We start from the raw sequence: 18703 nt of genomic DNA, 5'->3' as shown, positions 1-18703 counted from the left end.
AGGCTGTCCCTCTGGTCCAATACCCCCGGCTAGCAGCATTCCCAGATCAGTTTGGTAGCAAGCAGAAGATAGTCCAAGAACCCCAAAAAAAGAGGGGTGGGGGGCGGCACGACTGTCAGAGGACTCAGAGAAAAGAATTTTAAGGTAAGTTCTTACAAAAATTCTATTTTCTCTTACGTCCTCTGACAGTCGCCGCCCACTCATACAGTCTTCACTTATGGGATGTCCCAAAGCAGTGTAGACATGAGGGGTGGGAAGCGCAACCATCACAAAGGCAACGCAGCACCCAGGTCAGAGAAAAGAACCTTATCTGAACCAGAAAGGTAACACGCTGGGTAACAGAAAGGCTCAACAGGAGCGAACAATCCCAGGAAAGCAAATTAACAAAGGGGAAACAACCCCAACAGGCAGGGACAGGCTAAACGCCATGTGACCCTCAAGGCACTGCCGCACACAGAACTTTGCCTCCAAAGGAGGCATCTGCCGATGCCAAAACATCAAGTTTGTAAAATTTGGAAAAGGTGTGCACGGATGACCAAGTTGCCGCTTAGCACACCTGGGCCACCGACGCCTGATGGCGAAAGGCCCAGGACACACTCACCGCTCTGGTAGCGCGCCGTGACAGGGGAGGGCGGCATCCATTCCCTAATTGAATAGGCCTGTACTATCGTCTGTCTGATCCATTTAGAAATGGTTGCAGCAGACGCAGCCATACCCTTCCGAGGTCCCTCAGGAAGGACAAAAAGAGAATCCGACTTTCTGAAGGATTCAGTAGACGACAGGTACACCCTGATCGCCCGGACTACATCCAAGGAAAAGGTGCTCTCCTAGGGGGAGCCAGATGACACACCCCTTGAATAAAGGTGCGGATAAAGGAATTTGATGCCAAAGGGCGCTGGAAAAGGATTGCCAGCGCAGACAACTGACCCTTAATAGTGGTCAGCGCAAGACGCTGGTCCACATCAGATTGCAGGAAGGCTAACACCCTCGCCACCGAAAAGGAGCGAGCATAGAAACCCTGCGATTCACACCATGCGAAATAAGCCTTCCAGGTACGGTAATAGATCTTAGCGGACGAGGCCTTCCCAGCCTTGAGTAGGGTAGGAATGACCGCTGACGAGAGACCCCGATCTCTCAGGACCTGGCTTTTAACAGCCACGCCGTTAAAGCCAGCGACTGTAAAGCAGGATGGAAGATCGGCCCGAGACAGCAGATCGTCTCGTAACGGGAGCCGCCAGGGAGGCTTGACGACCAGTTGCATGATGTCCGCGTACCAAGACCGGCGCGGCCAGTCGGGGGCCACCAGAATCACCAACTTCGGTTCAGAGACCAACCTTCGAAGGAACCTGGACAACTGAATCAGGGGAGGCATAAATCAGGCGATACCGATTCCAAGGCACCACCAGCGCATCCGAGGCGTATGCCAGAGGATTGCGTGTTCTTGCCACGAACCTTCCCACCTTGTTGTTTAGGAGAGATGCAAACAGATCCACGTCCGGGATTCCCAACGCGCACACAGCATCTGAAACACCCTCGGGTGTAAGGACCATTCCCCCTGGGGCCTGCCAATTCTCCACACCTGGAATGTGAACTGCCGAAATCGCCGGGACCTGCGTCTCGGCCCAAGACAGAATTTTGGTCACTTCCTGGGCTGCCCGGGCACTCCTGGTGCCCCCTTGGTGATTGATGTAAGCCACCGCAGTTGCGTTGTCCGTCTGCACACGCACAGGGCGGCCCCGAAGATGATCCAACCAACGGAGCAAACATAGTCTGATCGCTCGCAGTTCCAAGACATCGGTAGGGAGGATTCCTCCTCCGACTAGGCTTGTGACGGTATCAGATTTTCATGCTGCGATTAATTGATTAAGGTTTTGCCACGGTATACGGTATTATCACGGTATTCTATTAAATTTAAATTATTAAATTTCTACCTCACTTCAATTTCATTGCTGAATTTAGGGGCTTTGGTTCACTTATGCACATTATTATATAGTCAGTCAGTACAGACTCTGTGAACCAGGCCTAAAATAGGTCATCAAGCAGTGTCTGGCCTAACTGGTGATAACTGGTCCTGGCGCTCAGCTCCGATCCGATGGCCTGGTCATTAAGAGGGCAAATCCTTGTGGTCAAGAAGTGGTTAAACCTGAAGGAGGTGTTGTTTATACATTACTTTACTATTGCTTTAGGCCTGGTTCACATGTATGCGGTTCACATGTATGCGGGTTGGCGGTTCACATTTGCACAGGCATAGCAGCCCATTGATTTGAACGGGCTGCTATGCCCTCATTTTCCGCAGAAAAAAGGTACATGCAGCATTTTTTTAAAATTCAGTGGCCTTGAAATCCATCCTGCTTTTGCACCATGCGACTAACCTGCAGTTCCTGCTCTGGCAAGCTTTCTGCATTTTTTGTATACGTGGGCACGGCATTTAAAAACAGTTTGCGTGTGCAGCAACGGCAGGTAAGTCGCATGGTGCAAAAGAAGGATGGATTTCATGGCCACTGCATTTTTTTTAAATTCTGCATGCACCTTTTTTCAGCTGAAAACGCAGGCATAGCAGCTCAAGCCCATTCACATCAATGGGCTGCTATGCCTGTGCAAATGTGGGCCCCCAACCCGCATACATGTGAACCACCAACCCGCATACATGTGAACCAGGCCTAAAGCAATAGTAAAGTCATTAATAGATAAAAACACTGGTCCTCCTGCAGGTTTAACCACTTCTGGATCGCAAGGATTTGCCCCTTTAAAGACCAGGCCATCGGATCAGAGCGCCAGGACCAGTCATCACCAGGTAGGCCAGACACTGCTTGATGGCTATATAATAATGTAATGTGGGCTGCTATGCGCGCGTGCGTGCGTGTGTGTGTGTATGTATGTATGTGTATGTGTATGTGTGTATGTATGTATGTGTGTGTGTGTATATATATATATATATATATATATATATATATATATATATATATATATATGAGCTGCACGATTCTGGCCAAAATGAGAATCGCGATTTTTTAGCTTGGAATAAAGATCACGGTTCTCTCACGATTCTCTGTGTAACAAAAAAAAAAATTGGGATAACTTACTGTTACGTTTTTTTTTTTTTTTTTATTCATTAAAGTCTATTAATTGCGTTTTAAAGACTGCTGCGCAAATACAGTGTGACATAAAATATTACAACAATCGCCATTTTTTTCTGTAGGGTCTCTGCTAAAAAAAAATATATAAAATGTTTGGGGGTTCTAAGTACTTTTCTAGCAAAAAAAAAAACTGATTTTAACTTGCAAGCAACAAGTGTCAGAAAAAGATCCAGTCTTTAAGAGGTTAAACTTCCTTTCTCCCTGGCAGAGGGAAGGAAAAGATACAAATGTAATCATTTTTGTTTATAGTTAGGTGTTAGCTGTGTGAGTGAATGAGTCATCCAGCTCACTGAAATGTATCAATTCACAAGTCAGACCCAGGAGCAGAGAAACTCAGTATTTTAAAAATGCCACAACAACAATACCGTGGCTATGCAATACCGCGATATATCGAATTACCGAAAACCGGCATATGTCTACCTCCGACCAAGTGCCCTGGGCAGACAGATTGCCCAGAACGCCACCCCAGCCTGACAGGCTGGCGTCCGTGGTGACCACTGTCCACAACAATGGCCGGAAGGATTTCCCCTCCGTCAGAGCCGAGACTGGAGCTACTACAGAAGATCCTCTCTGACTCGGTGGCTCAAAGTTATCCTCCTTTCCAAGGAATGAGGATGCCTGTCCCACCTGGCCAGGATAAATCGTCGTTGTCCCTGAGGGACCCGACCTCGTTCTGCAGAGTCCGGAGTTTGTCCTCCGGCAGGAAAACTTTTGCATGGGCGGAGTCCAGAACCATCCCCAAGTAAGGGAGACGAACAGAAGGGGACAATGTCGACATCTGAAAGATGGTCCACCCGATCTCCTGGAGCGTCTGAACTGTGGTTGACAAGTCGCGCAACAGAGTTGGACTGGAACTCGATTTTAACAGGAGATCGTCCAGATATCCCAGGATTGCAATCCTCTGCACCCGCAACAGGGCCAGGACAGGAGCCAACACTTTGGTAAACACCCTTGGAGCCGAAGCGAGACTGAAAGGTAACGCCACAAACTGATAGTGCTCCTCGGCGATTGGGAATCGGAGGTACCTCTGATGACCCTCGAATATGGGGATGTGTAGGTACGCATCCTTGAGGTCGATGGAAGCCAGGAAATCTCCCGGGCTCAGGGAGGCCACCACCGAACTAAGGGATTCCATACGGAATTTTTGAACCCGCACGAAGCGGTTCAGAAATGTCAAGTCCAGAATCGGACGCACCTTGCCCTCCTTCCGGGGCACTGTAAACAGATTCGAGTAAAACCCCCGAAATCTGTCCCGATGTGGCACTGGGGCAATCACCCCCGGGGGCGATGGGATTCTGAACCGCCCGTTGAAGATCTTGAAAACGATCTGGGGTCAAATGAAGATTTGAGGGAAAGAATCTGTCTGCTGAGCACGATCGGAATTAGATCTTGTACCCTGACCAAATGAGTTCCTGAACCCACCTGTCCTGAATCCGGGACAGCCAAGGTTCGGAAAAACAACGCAGACGTCCCCCCACCCCTGAAACAGGTGAGGGTGCCCCTTCAGGTCGAGGTGGACTGGGCCGCCGTGCCAGCGTGAGCAGCTTTTGATTTGCCCGCCCAAGGCTTCTTCTGGCCACCAGAGGCCTTGAAGGATTTGCCCTCGTCTTGTGCCTTAAAAGCACAAAAGGACCCCTGATTAGGTTTAAAGGAAGGGCCCCGCTTACCCCGGGAAAAAAACGTGCGCTTGGGGCTCGCCCCGGGAGTCCCCAAAAAGGCGATTCCCTGCATAAGGGATGTCCGATACCGTCTTCCTGGAAGTCTGGTCGGCCGACCAGCTATTCAGCCACACCATACGACGGATTATCACTGCGACAGCAGATAGTTGAGAGACTAAAGGGGCCTCATCCAAGGCCGCGTCACACAGGTATAAAACAGCCTGAATAATTTGGTCCACCATCTCCAAAGTAGGAGGGGCGGAATCAGCCACAAGGGTGCGTCTGAGCACCTTGGTCCACTCCACCACGGCCTGAGAGACCATTACAGAGGCGAACACAGGTTTCATCAAAGAACCCGCCACCATATAGGAGTGGCAAGTAAGAGATTCCACCCGTCTATCCGTCGGGTCCCTAAACACTGGAGAATCTTCCGCGGGCATCAGAGTGCCTTAGGGGCCACGGTCCAGCGCGAATCCATTGCAGACGCAAAGGGATAACGGTACTGAAACTGCTTTGGTACCACAAAATTGCGCTTCAACTTGCGCCATTGATTGTTTACCGTTTCGTGAAACTCAGCGGGACAGGGAAACACCTGTGCCACTTTCTGGGTCCTGCGGGGTCCCAAAAAGGAAGACCGCTTACCCAGCGGGTGGGGCTCATACTCTAAAATTAGCGTATCCTTAACAGAACTAATAAGCGCAGACATAGCAGTGCATTCTCTGGCCTCAGGGGGGGGGGGGGGGGGGGGCTAGGCCAGAGAATGCGCTGCTATGTCTGCGCTTATTAGTTCTGTTAAGGATACGCTACATTTAGAGGATGAGCCCCACCCTCCTCCTCCCCTTCCGACAGAGGACTGAGACCCCTCAGGGGGTACACTGTCCATGGCAACCATATCTAGCTCTGAATCAGAAGAATGAGAAAGTCTGGGCCTTTTCTTAGAAGCCCGCTCAGACATCAACAGATCCACTTTAGAAGCTAAAGTCGCAAGTGCAGCAGTAAGGGAGCCCATCGCAGAGGATTCAGGCGTACCTGAACCCTCCAACAGAGCTGGGGGGGAATTTGCTGTCCTGGGACTCCATAAAAATTTTATGGCGCTGGCCCTTTAAATCAGCGATAGCGGCAGATCCCACCGCAATAAGGACTAGCCCGAGCTACTAAATATTGAAGAATATAACTGCCAGCAAAGGAATTATCCCATGAAAAATTGCAGAAAAAGCCCCCCAGAAATGTAGCTGTACAATACCACGCTTGCATATCGATCAGACTGCCTGGAGAAAGGAAATGTCACGCCGCTAGAGGCCAAAATAGGACTTGAGCCAAGGAAAAAATGGTTGCCAATGTAATGCTATAGGGGAGGCTCCGGGAAAATGGCCGCTGAGCACATGTTAAAATACATTGCCCACACTAAAGATGGCGCCCGAAAGGGCGCCAGAACACTACAGAGAAAATGGCTGCTGATGCCCTCACATGAAGCCGAACAGCCCGCGCACACCCAAAATGGCGGACCCGCGATTTTTACACCACAGCGGCCCCCACAACCATGTCTGTACCCCAAAACGTAGCTCAAGCACTACCTAGTGACTCAGGGACCCCCGCAAACCCCCCAGAGCACGACCGCAATAGCGCCCCTGCAGGGACCGGGAGGGACACACAGGGACCACACAGACAGACATGAGGGGGATATCACAGACTCCAAACAGACTGCCATCCCCATGACAGAGGCCCCACCCCCCCCCCGACATACAATGCCATAGACAGAGGGGGTAGCATGGTACTCACCGATCCAGCGAAAGCGTGGGTGCCACTCTGCGAAGGGAAGCCTCCCACCCGGGTGGGGGTGCCGTCAGCCGAACAGGATGCTAGCAACACGCGGCATACCGCAGTTGAGACATCCTAGCGAAGTAGCCACTTCGCTGGCTTTGTCCCTGAGGGCAGGAACAGGTCGTTTGCGAAGCCAGGGCGTACGCATAGCCTGCTAAATGCTCGATGGCGGGCTGGGATCCCGTAAGGCTCTAGTACAACCAGTCCGATTCCCAGCTCCGCAAACGCTGTAGTCTTCCGAAGTCTGACTAACTAAGCGCAGGAACAAATAAAAAGCTATCAGTGTAAAGAAAAAAAACTTTGCAGAAATAAAAAATTAAGAAAACAGAAGAAAAGGCTGAGACTGTAGCCCCAGCTAAGGGAAGCCTGCTTACTCCTGACTAGGCAAACACAAACTGATTTGGGAATGCTGCTAGCAGGGGGGTATTGGACCAGAGGGACAGCCCCCTATAGGTGTGTCTATGCAAAGTGTTTTGTGAATGTTTAACAAAATCTTATGCCTAGCTTGCTCCTGTGGATAAGACCAATACCCATAAGTGAAGACTTTATAAGTGGGCGGCGACTGTCAGAGGACGTAAGATATTTAACAGTATTTATTTAACCCATTATTCAATTTTAGAGAGAACTTTAGTGTAATGCAACCAGAAAAACTCATGTAAAAAGACTGGTCACAGTAGTTATAAGAAATTTCTGAAAAACCCGAGACTCATCAATTCCTAACCAAATCCAGTTACAGACTTGGGCAATCAAACTGAGCTTATGATACAATAGCATAATCAAAGTGACATAGCTAACTAAAGTTATATTGAAATTAAAAAAATGCGCACTCACATGTTGATAAATCAAAATCGGCTTTATGAGTGTTCTCTGGCTCCGAATGGCGTTCCTACGGCTTGTAAGCTAACTGTCCCAACCATCCAATGAGGACTGCAGGCATGATGACATCAGTCATATGCCCTACCCTACGCATTGTCAGATGTGGAGGCTATGAGGTGACATTGTGCACGCAGACCTCATTGGATGGTCAGGACTGTTCGCTTACAAGGCCATAGGAACACCAGAGCCACAAATGCCGATAAAGCCAGTTTTTATTTATCAAGATGTGAGTGCCTATGTTAATTCTTTATTAAAACATATAAATTTTTACGCTATGCAGACATGGGAGCAAGTCTCAAGTCTTAACCTTCAAGTCTCAAGTAAGTCCCAAGTTACTGTGGGGAAAAGCAAGCAAGTCAAGTCACAAATCAAGTCAAAATACTGATCTACCAAATTTTTCACCTTTTAAATCAGTTAAAAGTTAGTGGTCAGGAAAGGTTTTGTTTTATTTTCAACATTAACAAAACTGTTTAGTGCTTTTTTCTTGGTATATTAAAGAAACACTTTGAATGCCCAAACAACTCAAAATCCTTCGTCCGGTCATGTTTCAACACCACAGTCACTAAAAACATGTTAAGTATTTCCATTGTTAAACAGCCATTGTCCTAAAAATCAAAACACACTGAGGTGTTTTAAGTGACTGTGGTGTCAGAAACATAACAGGCACATTAATTTTGCTTTAACACATCTTAAGAAAATGCAAATATTTAATAACTTAAAAAAGTAAAGTCATTTCGAGTCATATGTATCAAGTCAAAGTCAAGTCTCAAGTCATGAATACCAAGTCAAAGTCAAGTCGAGACTTTTATTCATTTTAGTCAAGCAAGTCTCAAGTCCTCGAAATGGAGACTTAAGTCAAGTCATGTGACTCAAGTCCCCCACCTCTGACGCTACGACAGCATCTATTATGTCTGATCTTTGAGCGACGGTGACACATTCCCTATTAGCTCCAAAGAAAAATGCAGTTTGGTTTGAGGAAGACCTAAATCCCCTAAAGCGCTTTTTGACCGTCTAACAGAGGTCAAGATCTGGTAAAGAGCTCTATTGCACTTATGGTTGGGGTACACTGCGAATGTTGCAGAGAAGAGAGCTGCTGACTGCTCTGGGAACTCTGAGAATCGAGTGATCGGCGGTGTTAGATCTCTCAGTTCTCAGTCTTAGAGGCGCTGGGGGACAGATGCTGCAACCACCTAGGGAAGTAAGATTATAAAAACACAACACGCTTCTCTTTTAAAACTGCCCAAGATCGTAAAGGGCTTGGTTGGAGGAGCTTCCTGGGCTCAGCTAAAGCTAAATGAGAGGTGGAAATCATTGGAAGTCTCCTGTTTTGTGACCGAATCCCTTACAAGCTGAAGCATTTTCCAGTATAAAGAATGCACGCTTTAGTGCCGGGTCACACTTGTGCGATGCGGGAAGGCTGCGAATTCGCAGCCTGTTCCTGCATCGCAAACGCACATCTGGCAATGAAATGTTAACGACACCCCCAGTTTGATCGCATATCGCAGTGCGATCTGACAGTTCGCACAGGATCGGATCGTACAAGTGTGAACCACTGTGCGATCCGATCCTGATGCGGCTGAAAAAATGCCTCATGTGCGACTTTTGTGCGGGTGCAGTGCGAATTTAGCCATACAAAGTGTATGGCTGAATTCGCACTGCACATCCGATCGCGTGTAATGAAGGAGAAGTGCTCCGATATTACATGCGATCGCCGCACACGCGGAAGTGTGAACCGGCACTTATGCAAGCATACATTTCTAGTAGATGCCGAGTGAGAAATGGCCAACCTCCTTCCATTTTGCACAAGGCTACATGAAGAACACTGAGACCAGCAAAAAAACAAACACACCATAAGGAGAAGCCTGGAGTTTACGTTTTGTAAAATTTTAGGAAATCAGTAGCTAAAACATGCAGCCTTATAGCTGGACAATGCATGCAGCCACAACGCTGCACATCTGTCAGAAGATGCAATGTCCTTGACTAACCCATCTGTCTGTCTCTCTGCCTCCAGGGTGTTCTGCCTGTGGAGAGTGTCAAATCTTCCTCTCAGTATACCAGGAGAAATCTTCCAACTGAACCATGGCACAACGGCCTGGAGGAACAAGTGTTCTATAGAAGGTTATCTGAGACTAAAACAGTCCAATCACACCAATAAATTTAATTAATCTACAGTTACTTTCTAAAAGATGAAGGTTTTAGTGAATTTTCAAAACAATGCTACAACTCCAGTTACATGGATCATAGTAATGCAGGAAGGAAAGCTTGTGAAGTGGTACGTTTAAACAAATGAAACGTTTTTTCCGCACCAAAATATAATCGGACAACACATACCTCAACAAATTAACATTTAATACGTAGTGGCAGAGATTAGCTAGGGTAAGTGGATGAGGCTGACTACAGTACTGGGAACTGAATTTAAAAAGTAGACGTTTAGGAACCATAACTCCTACCCTGAAAAATGACACAGCAGGCCAGGCCTTTGCGATCACATGACCTCACTGATGTGTTTTTGGTACAGCCTGTGTAGGCCAGGCCTTTGCGATCACATGACCTCACTGATAGATGTGTTTTTGGTACAGCCTGTGTAGGCCCATCTTTACATTCTCTGCTAATCGCTGCCTCTGGACCAAGGACTCTTGGGGCTAGTTTACACCAATTCAGTCACATATGTTTTTAAACACCGTATGAATCCATATGCAAGAAAAATAAATGAATTTCATTAAGTCTAGTTTGCATTATTTTTGTGCTAAAAAAAAGAAAAAACACAATACAGAATGCTGCATTTTATTGTGCACATAAATGTACCAGAACACACGTTAGGGAGATTTGCCTTCTTTATTTGCCCCGGTGACTGAGATAACAAAAAGTGAAAGAAAATTTCAAATTTTGGGTGGTCACCAGGACAGGGAAAAAAAAAAAAGGGGGGGGGGGGAATCTTCCAATGGATGCACTGATTCTGGTGGCTCCCAGATTTGTTGACGAATGCCCCAATAAAGCAAAGAACCCCAGGGAGCTCTGTTAAGCAAATAGTATCTGCCTTTCAAGTTACTGACTGGCCCGCCCATCCCCCTCCTCAATTCTGACCTATTACTGTGAGTGCTGACTAATCAATTGTGGTTGCAGGTCAGAGGCAGTTGCCATTGAATCTGTTTGTTCTTTGCTTACCAGAGCACTCTAGTATTCGAGGTTCCCTACAAAAAAAAAAAAAAATGTAATGACCCCAAGCTTACATTATTACCAATGACTTTTGTGGGTTACTGCTTCTCAAATTAAAGGATAAGTTCACCTTTTGGAACATGTTATGTGTTCCACCTGCACTCATGCCTCCTCTCCCCCACTGTGGCAATTCAACAACAGCACAGCCATGCGTGGCTCTGCCTACAGGGCCTCATTCATTCAAAAAGTTTTCAGTGAAGGAATTACAAGTACCATCAGGCACCGCGCCAGACGGTTTGTAGCTCTGAATGAACTGTGAGGGTATTGACAAGCGTCTTTGTATTGCTTTCACAAGCCCTGCAGGTTTGTAAAATTTTTTGCCACAATTAAATGATGGCTAGGGTTTCACTTTATTTCAAAATACAGATAGGTCCTTGGTATCCGCCTCCAAAAGATACTTAAAGCGGAACGAAACTCAAAGACCTGTTAACTTTGTCCCATCCCCCTCCAATTACGCGAATGCTAACAAAAATGGTTATACATTTTTACCATTTAGTTGCGATTTGTGCAGCAAGGCAGCACTTCCTTCCTGGTGTCTGGCTTAGGCTGGGACCTGCTGCCTTTTGGGACTCCTACATCACAGCTATCCTCAGGAGGCAGTAGGTTACGAAGCCGTAACTTTGCAGCACATGTCCGGCAGATTACCATGCATGTGCACAAATATGAGGATATCCACTACATGTGCGCAGATGCGTCGCCAGTCTCTTTCAGCTCCCAATGCCTGGAGAAGACCGGTGGCACATCTGTGCACAGGCAGGTTTTTTTTTTTTTAAATTGCCGAGTGGAAGGGGGGGGGGGGGGGTTTGGAATTAAGAAGTGGTTTAGTTCCGCTGTAACGAAGACATTAGAGGAACATCTTAGTAAAGGGATACAGCCCATATGGGTAGAACAAGGCTTAGGTGAGCTACCTCCACGAGGCAAAGCATATATACGCAGAAACGCACACCTTCAGAACCCCCCCTTCATGACCAGGCCATTTCTTGTTTTTTGGCACAGGGTTACTTTAACTAACAATTGTGCAGTCAAGGAGTTCTGTGCACAAACAAAATTTATATAATTTTTTCCCCCCAACAAACAAAGCTTTTGGTAGTATTTGATCACCACTGTTTTTTTTTAATTTTTTTTGCACTATGAAAAAAAAAAAACAAAAAAAAAAAAAACCACGGAACATTTTTAAAAAAACTAATTTTTTACTATTAAAAAACATATCCATTAAAAAAAAAATATATATCTAATTTCTTCTTAAATTCAGATCAATATGCACTATGCTACATATTTTTGGTAAAATAAAACACAATAAGCGTATATTGATTGGTTTACATGAACGTTATAGTGCCTACAAACTATGGGATATATACTAGAATTATTATTTATTTTTTTAATACTAGTAATGGCAGCAATCAGCGACTTATAGCAGGACTGAAATAGTATGGCGGACAGTCGGACATTGTGCACAGTCACTGTACTAATGGCACTGGCTGGGAAGGGGGTTAACATCTAGTGTGATCAAAGGGTTAACGTGTGTGTGCTGCTTTTACTAATGGATGTGATGGTTTTTATTTTCTGCTTTGCAGGGAAAACAAAAATTTAGCACATCCCGCCGACAGGACAATGCTCTGTAATGTTTACATATGTCTTCCTTGCCGATCAGCGGGTGCTGGCAGTTAGCCATTGATCGACACTCGCTGATTGATTCGTGCTGTGTTTAATCACAGCAAGCGTGCTCTCTACCTGGAAGTGCCAGGTCAAGTACTAGGTATGTAATCTGGCACAGGAAAGCAACTTTGCCGCCATAAAAGGGCGTTATGCGGTCAGGAAGTGGATAAACACTGTTTTGCCCAGTGAACACTAGAAAAATTGGCATATTTTTACAGCCTAAACTTTACTTTATAATGAACAAGGCACCCACCAAAGGTAATTTCTACATTGAACATATTGTATAAAAGGTGAAATTGCCAACAATTACCCATACTATGCACAGGTGGTACTGGATCCAAAGGCCTCCTGTCATATAACTGGTCTCGCTCCTGCTTAATAGGATCTGGTCTGCTGTGAGGTGGAAACCCTCCTCCTGGGGGGCCATAATGGTCTGGTGGTCCATGTCCGAAATCTGAAAAAGGAAATCATAAATCATTTTTAATTCTGTTAACATTACACAAATGCTTCTCTTATACCACAAAGCTCCCTCTCATAGACCGCTTCCCTCCATTATATATGTGGCTTCGTTCTTCTCACCATCACTTCCAGAATAAATTAAGTTCCAGTTGTACATAGATTTCACAGAGTACTATACAAAATGTGCAAGGAAAACAAAGTACTGTCATCCACTGGCAGAAAAGGTCCATGTTGGCATGTATGAGACACGCTCAAAGGAAAAGGGTGGTTTCCCCTTGCAGTAAAATATATGGTAGGGTGGTACTCATTAAGGCCCCTTTCACACGGCTCTGTTCCGTCGACAGAGCCGTGCTGCTCAGCGGGGGGATCGATCCGCTGATCTCCTGCTGAGTAGGCGGATGACAGCTCAGTCTCCGCTCTGTGTGCGGAGACGGAGGTGTCAGATCCCCATTATCCTCTATGGGAGAATCGGATGAAAAACGGACCGCCTGTCCTTTCTCATCCAATCCGCTGAACGGATGGAAAATAGGGTTTCCATCCGTCCGGATTTGGCGGACATCCGCTGCCCCATAGAGATGCATGGGGTATCCGTTCAGATCCGCCTGAAAAACTGACAGGCGAATCTGAACAGTCCACATGTGTGAAAGGGACCTAAAGCAGAACTAAAGGCAAATATAATCCCTGAAATTTTTTTTTTTTGCCAACTGTGTCCTTTTTTGGGAGATTTTCGTTAAATTTCCGCACCCCCCCCCCCCCAAAAAAAGGAGAAAATCTCCCGTAAGCACTTTTCTTGCAGTACTAGGTGGAAACCCACACACCTTACAAAGATGCCATTAATCACGAATGGCACCGCTGCGCACCTGTAAAACAGGAGCATGTTCTTGTGCTTTAAGTGTGAAGGAATCCTAACGGGGGCACAGACAGCAATAAAAACCTGACAGGTGTTCTAATCCCTCTCCACTCAAATCATAAAAAAGCTGTGCTTTTAGTTCTACTTTACAAGCAGCACCCCAATGCACATATTCAGTGCCTGTTAATGCACCGACTTCCCGGTACATACATAGGTTGTAGTGAGCTTTGTTGCTGAAAATGCTGCAGATGGCGGTTTTCATGCATTGAGGTGTAACACTAGCCCCTATCAAAATAAATGGGCTGCATTTATGAAAATCATGCAAAAAAATAGTTTACGAATCACAGTGTGAATGAGTCCTTAAAGCTGAACTCCAGAACAAGCACAACACTCCTGTGCATTCTTGCTCTGTGTACTTCTTCCAGATCTGTGAAGTAATCCTGTGTAAAACTTTCCCTCTGTGCAGGAGCTTCATGTAGTAAGGACCAGTCACTGCTGTTCTCCCTCCTTATGCTGGGTGACTGGTCTTGTCTCCACCCCCTCCTGCAGTTTTCTTCAGAGAGCCTGTAGAGGGTGGGGCTGCTGGGTCCCTCCCACAGGCTGAAATTATTGGTACTTTTAATTGACTAATTGGAAAAAGGCATTTGATGCACACAAGGTAGGTTTATATAATGTGTGGCTTTCAAAGGAATATGTACTAAAGGCTTTAATATCCCGAGTTCACCTTGAATGCTCTTCCTGATCCAGTTTTTGGGGAAGCCAATGAATCAGCGAGGAAACTTTAGCCCAGATGATCGATTATTCTACTAGGCAAGAAATACACAGAATTAGGGCTTGTTCAAACATGCAGACAGGGGCAGTAAAAATAGGCAATTGAGTCGTGGGTTTACGGCTTCCCCTAATCTATCAAAGCATCCAGAGCCAGAAGTTGTAAAAGCATGTCCCCTGTTGCATTCAGCAGGCAGTAACTCCACGGAATGTGAAAAGGGCTGAGCCACAATTGCATGGCTTTTCAAGATTACAACAGACAGTGAGCAAGCGACATAGCTCCTTCTCAGCTGCTGCAGAACGGTGTCAAGAGGGGCAGCATGGCTGCAGCCAGTGCAAACAAGCCCATAGGAAAATGCCTACAGAGTCATACGACTGCTTACTTACTCACTATAATTAGGCCTCATGTAATATTTAAAGCAGATCTTCACCCTGAAAATAAATGTTCCTCTTCTCCTAACCTCCCCCACACCGCTACATAAACGTCCCTCTTTTTTTAGTGTACATGTTTCGGCCTTCAATCTCGCCTAGGTGAGAATGACGTGCGATGCCCGTCACATATCCCAGTAGGAATAGTCTTCTAATTATAGGAGAAGGAGAGGAGGGCCTAGCAGTGTGTCATCAGGAGGCGGCTGCCTGAACTCAGAAGACATGGCCACCTCCTGATGACATCATAGAAGAAAATAGAAGCACAGGACTGAAGAAGTGGATTTTAGCAGCACAACACTGGATCTGCTGGATAAGGCTTGCCATACATTATACAATTTTCCTTTTCACTTTCCTTTATATTTACCTTTAACTATGTAGTAAAAGACCCTTCCTGATTGCATATGAATTTGAAGTGTTTAGGTTTGACCTCATATTATATGGTTTTGGTCAATCTAAGGGAAAACTACAGAAGAAAACTGTATAATGTATGGCCAGCCTTAGTGAGTATCTGAATTGAAGGACAACCCAGCATCAGGTAAAAGGATAAATAAAATGGGGAGGAGGGTAAGTCCCCATTCACACTGGCGCGACTTGTCAGGTGACTTGGTCGCCTGACAAGTCGCAGTGGAACGCCTGCCATAGATTAGCACAGGACCCATTCTAATAGGAGCAACACAAGTCGCTCCGACTAAAGCCCCGTACACACGTACCGATCGGCAGTCTTTTGTCCAGGGCTGTCGTGTCTGTTGAAAACTGCAAAAGACTGCACATGAATTTTGTTGGCCAACAACAGCCGACTGCAGAAGTGATGTCATGTGATGTAACTTTCCGTGTGTTTTTTCTTTTCTGAGCCTGCCCAGTCTTGCAAATCTGCTATTTGTCGGCCGAATTCTTTACTGACTGGCGAACAGTTGGCCGTTCTGGTGTTGGCCAACAAAAATTTTAATGCACAACAGATTCTTTTCGACCGAAAGTGCGCTGTCGGAAGCATCATACTAACAAGCCGAAAATCGGCCGATCGTTCGGCGGCCGAACATTTTCGGCCGACAATCTGCACGTGTGTACGGGCCTTTAGAAAAAAGGTCCTGTACTACTTTGGGGCGACCTGGAGGCGACTTGCATTGACTTCAATTATATGAAGTATGTGCATGCTGCGCCGAGGTTGCGGTGCACAGGTCGCCCCAGCAAGTCAGGTTGCCCCTGTGTGAACGGGGTCTAAAGCTCCACTTTAGGCACACAATACAAATTAGAAACCAGTGAAAAATTTATTAAATTAGATTAGCTGATTTCAGGTGGATTCAGTGAAAAAAAAAAAAAAAAAGAAAATTCCTGGCTGTTGCTACAGATATTCCAAAGCTAACCATACACATTACAATCTGACTGTACCATCTTCTTTAAAATGTAACAATAACTATGTAGTATAACTGCTTGCTTGATTGGATAGACATGATCGGTTCCTTAGGGAGATCATTAAACTACATTAGTTTTGGTAAATTTAAAGTAAAAAAGGTACAAAAAAGGTTCAATTAGATTGCAATGCGTATGGCCAGGTTTACATAAGGGCAGTCACAGTACAGGAAATCTCATAACTCCCTCTGTGTCACTACAAATGTACACCAGTTATATTTTCAGTAAATCAGTCCGTAACCAAATCAAACCAAACCTGCAGTATCATATCATGTCTATGACCAGCTTTAGAGCCAAGCCAACCCCCCCACACACCTGACTCACATTAAAGCAGACAATGCAGTCCAAAACCAAGGACTCATTCACACTGGCAGTAACATACATACATTTATAAGACTTTTCTAAAAGCATATATGTGCAATGGAATGATTCTAAAATTGTATATTTCACACTAAGGCTTTAGATTTGATGAATGGCAGACATCATAAATCCTGACCATATTAAATTCTAGAGTGGACCTTCAGCCTTCCGAGGACGATCTGCCCCTCTCCACTCCTCCTCTGCAGGAATAAGGCATTGCTTTTTCACCCTGCCTTCCCATGCACATCACTGGTCTTAGGCAAATGACGTGCATCACATATCCCAGGAGGCATAGCCTTTCATTCAAGAAGAGGAGGAGGGGGCGGGCCTATCAACGCGTTATCGAGAGGCCCACCAATTGAACCCGGAAGACTTGGCGGGCCTCACAATGACGTCAGAGAGAACATGGCGGCACAGGATGGAACTGTGGTCGGGATGAGAGGATTTCAGTGGGACAATGGTGTGAACTGTGGTTTAAAAAACGCAATGGAACACATGCAGTGTGAACCAGTCCTAAAGTGGAACTTCAAGAGGAGGTTCACTGTGTAAAAAAAAAAAAAAAAAAAAAATACCTCATGCACACTAGATGTTGAAGAAACAGCAGTAGCTTTAGCTGTAGATCGTTGCGTTAAAAACGCAAGTCTTGGCGTGTTTTCCAGTGGTTTTTTTTGCAAAAAAATACACCCACAAAAGCTTATGACTTAAAAACACTCACAAACGCAGAATAGCTGCAGTTTTTCAGAGTTAGAGCATTTTTTACAGCTGAAAAACTGCTCTTCAAGCCTCTATGTGCATAGACACATAGGAGAACATGCTGGGGAGTTTATTGGCTGCAGAGAAAAAACACCTGATGTAAAAACATCCGGTGTGCATGAGGCCTAAAGTCAGCAGCTACAAATTCTTTAGCTGCTGACTTTTAATAATAGGACACTTACCTGCCCAGTGATCGAGCTCCATCCTCACCCGGGCTCTGCTTCTTCACTAAATGTGGGCAGCGGGCTATGCAGATGCAGCTTTTGGCTTCATAGCTGGCTGTACTGCACTTTGTGAATGGACAGACCTGCAATCTTCTTGGGACCCGTGACACAGAAGACTGCAGGGAGGGAAAATAATACTTCCGCTCAGAACGCCTAGGTGATCCGAGCGAAAGTGGAAACGAGTACCTGTCAAAACTAACTACCTGCCCCACCCCCCAAAAAAATAATGACCTGCCAAATGCAGCAGGTGAGGGGAACTTAAAAGAATTACTCCATCTTTCTGCACACTTTACATTTGTTGTAAAACTAAGGCTGGCCATACACTATACAATTTTCTTATTCAATTTCCTTTAGATTTACCTTAAACTATGTAGTGCAAGGGCCTGCATACAAATTGAAAGTGTTTAGGTTTGACCCCATATTACATGGTTTTTTTTTCCAGGTATTCTTGAGGAGGGATCTGGGAGTCTTAAAGACCCCAAACCCCTCCTCGGCACGGAAAAGCATTCAAAATGCCAAGTTTGGCTGTTTTGAATGCTGTCAGTTTTTTGAATGTGGCGCTGAGTACCCAGAAGTGATGTCATGACATCACTTCCGGGTTTTTGCATGGAGACACGATCAGAGCCGAATGCGGCTTTGATCGGCGGCCATGCAGGTAGGATGCCCGGGTCTCCCGGTGGGACGGAAGACCCGGGCGAGCTGTGGAAGGGGGGGGGAGGGGACGTTCCCTCCAGCTCCTTGTAATGACAGCCGAGCGGCTTCTCAGCCACATCGGTTGTCATTACAAGACAGCCGACCGTCGGCTATGGACACCGGTACCGGGGTGATGCCTCTAGCTGCAGGCATCACTCCAATACAGCACTTTCCCAAAATATCGGCAACCTCAGGGGCCGATTCCGATTTATCGGGGAAAGTGCACATCGGCCCCCGATATATTGATCCCTAGTATAAAAACTGTATGTAACCGAGGCTACATACAGCATACTCTACTGTGTTCCGGTGTTCCGTGAAAATTCCCTACCCTCGTCACTTCCTGTGCACCTACGTCATTGAACAGCTTCCCACTGCGCATGCTTACAGCTCCGGAGG

At 46.1% G+C, this 18703-nt stretch overlaps 1 protein-coding gene across 1 annotated transcript in view; it reads right to left on the bottom strand.

The window, feature by feature from the left end:
- Positions 1-18703, bottom strand: part of HNRNPUL1 (heterogeneous nuclear ribonucleoprotein U like 1) — a 46388-nt gene that overhangs the window by 25798 nt on the left and 1887 nt on the right. The window contains exon 2 of the mRNA XM_082263714.1: positions 12675-12818. Within this exon, the coding sequence (XP_082119840.1) occupies positions 12675-12818 (144 nt within the window). The remainder of the gene's footprint in view (positions 1-12674; positions 12819-18703) is intronic.

Source organism: Pelophylax lessonae, assembly GCF_965119305.1.
Source record: "Pelophylax lessonae genome assembly, chromosome: 7".
NCBI classification, from domain to species: Eukaryota; Metazoa; Chordata; class Amphibia; order Anura; family Ranidae; genus Pelophylax; species Pelophylax lessonae.
The sequence above is the reverse complement of the archived record's forward strand: the minus strand, read 5'-3'. Positions and strand labels throughout refer to the sequence as shown.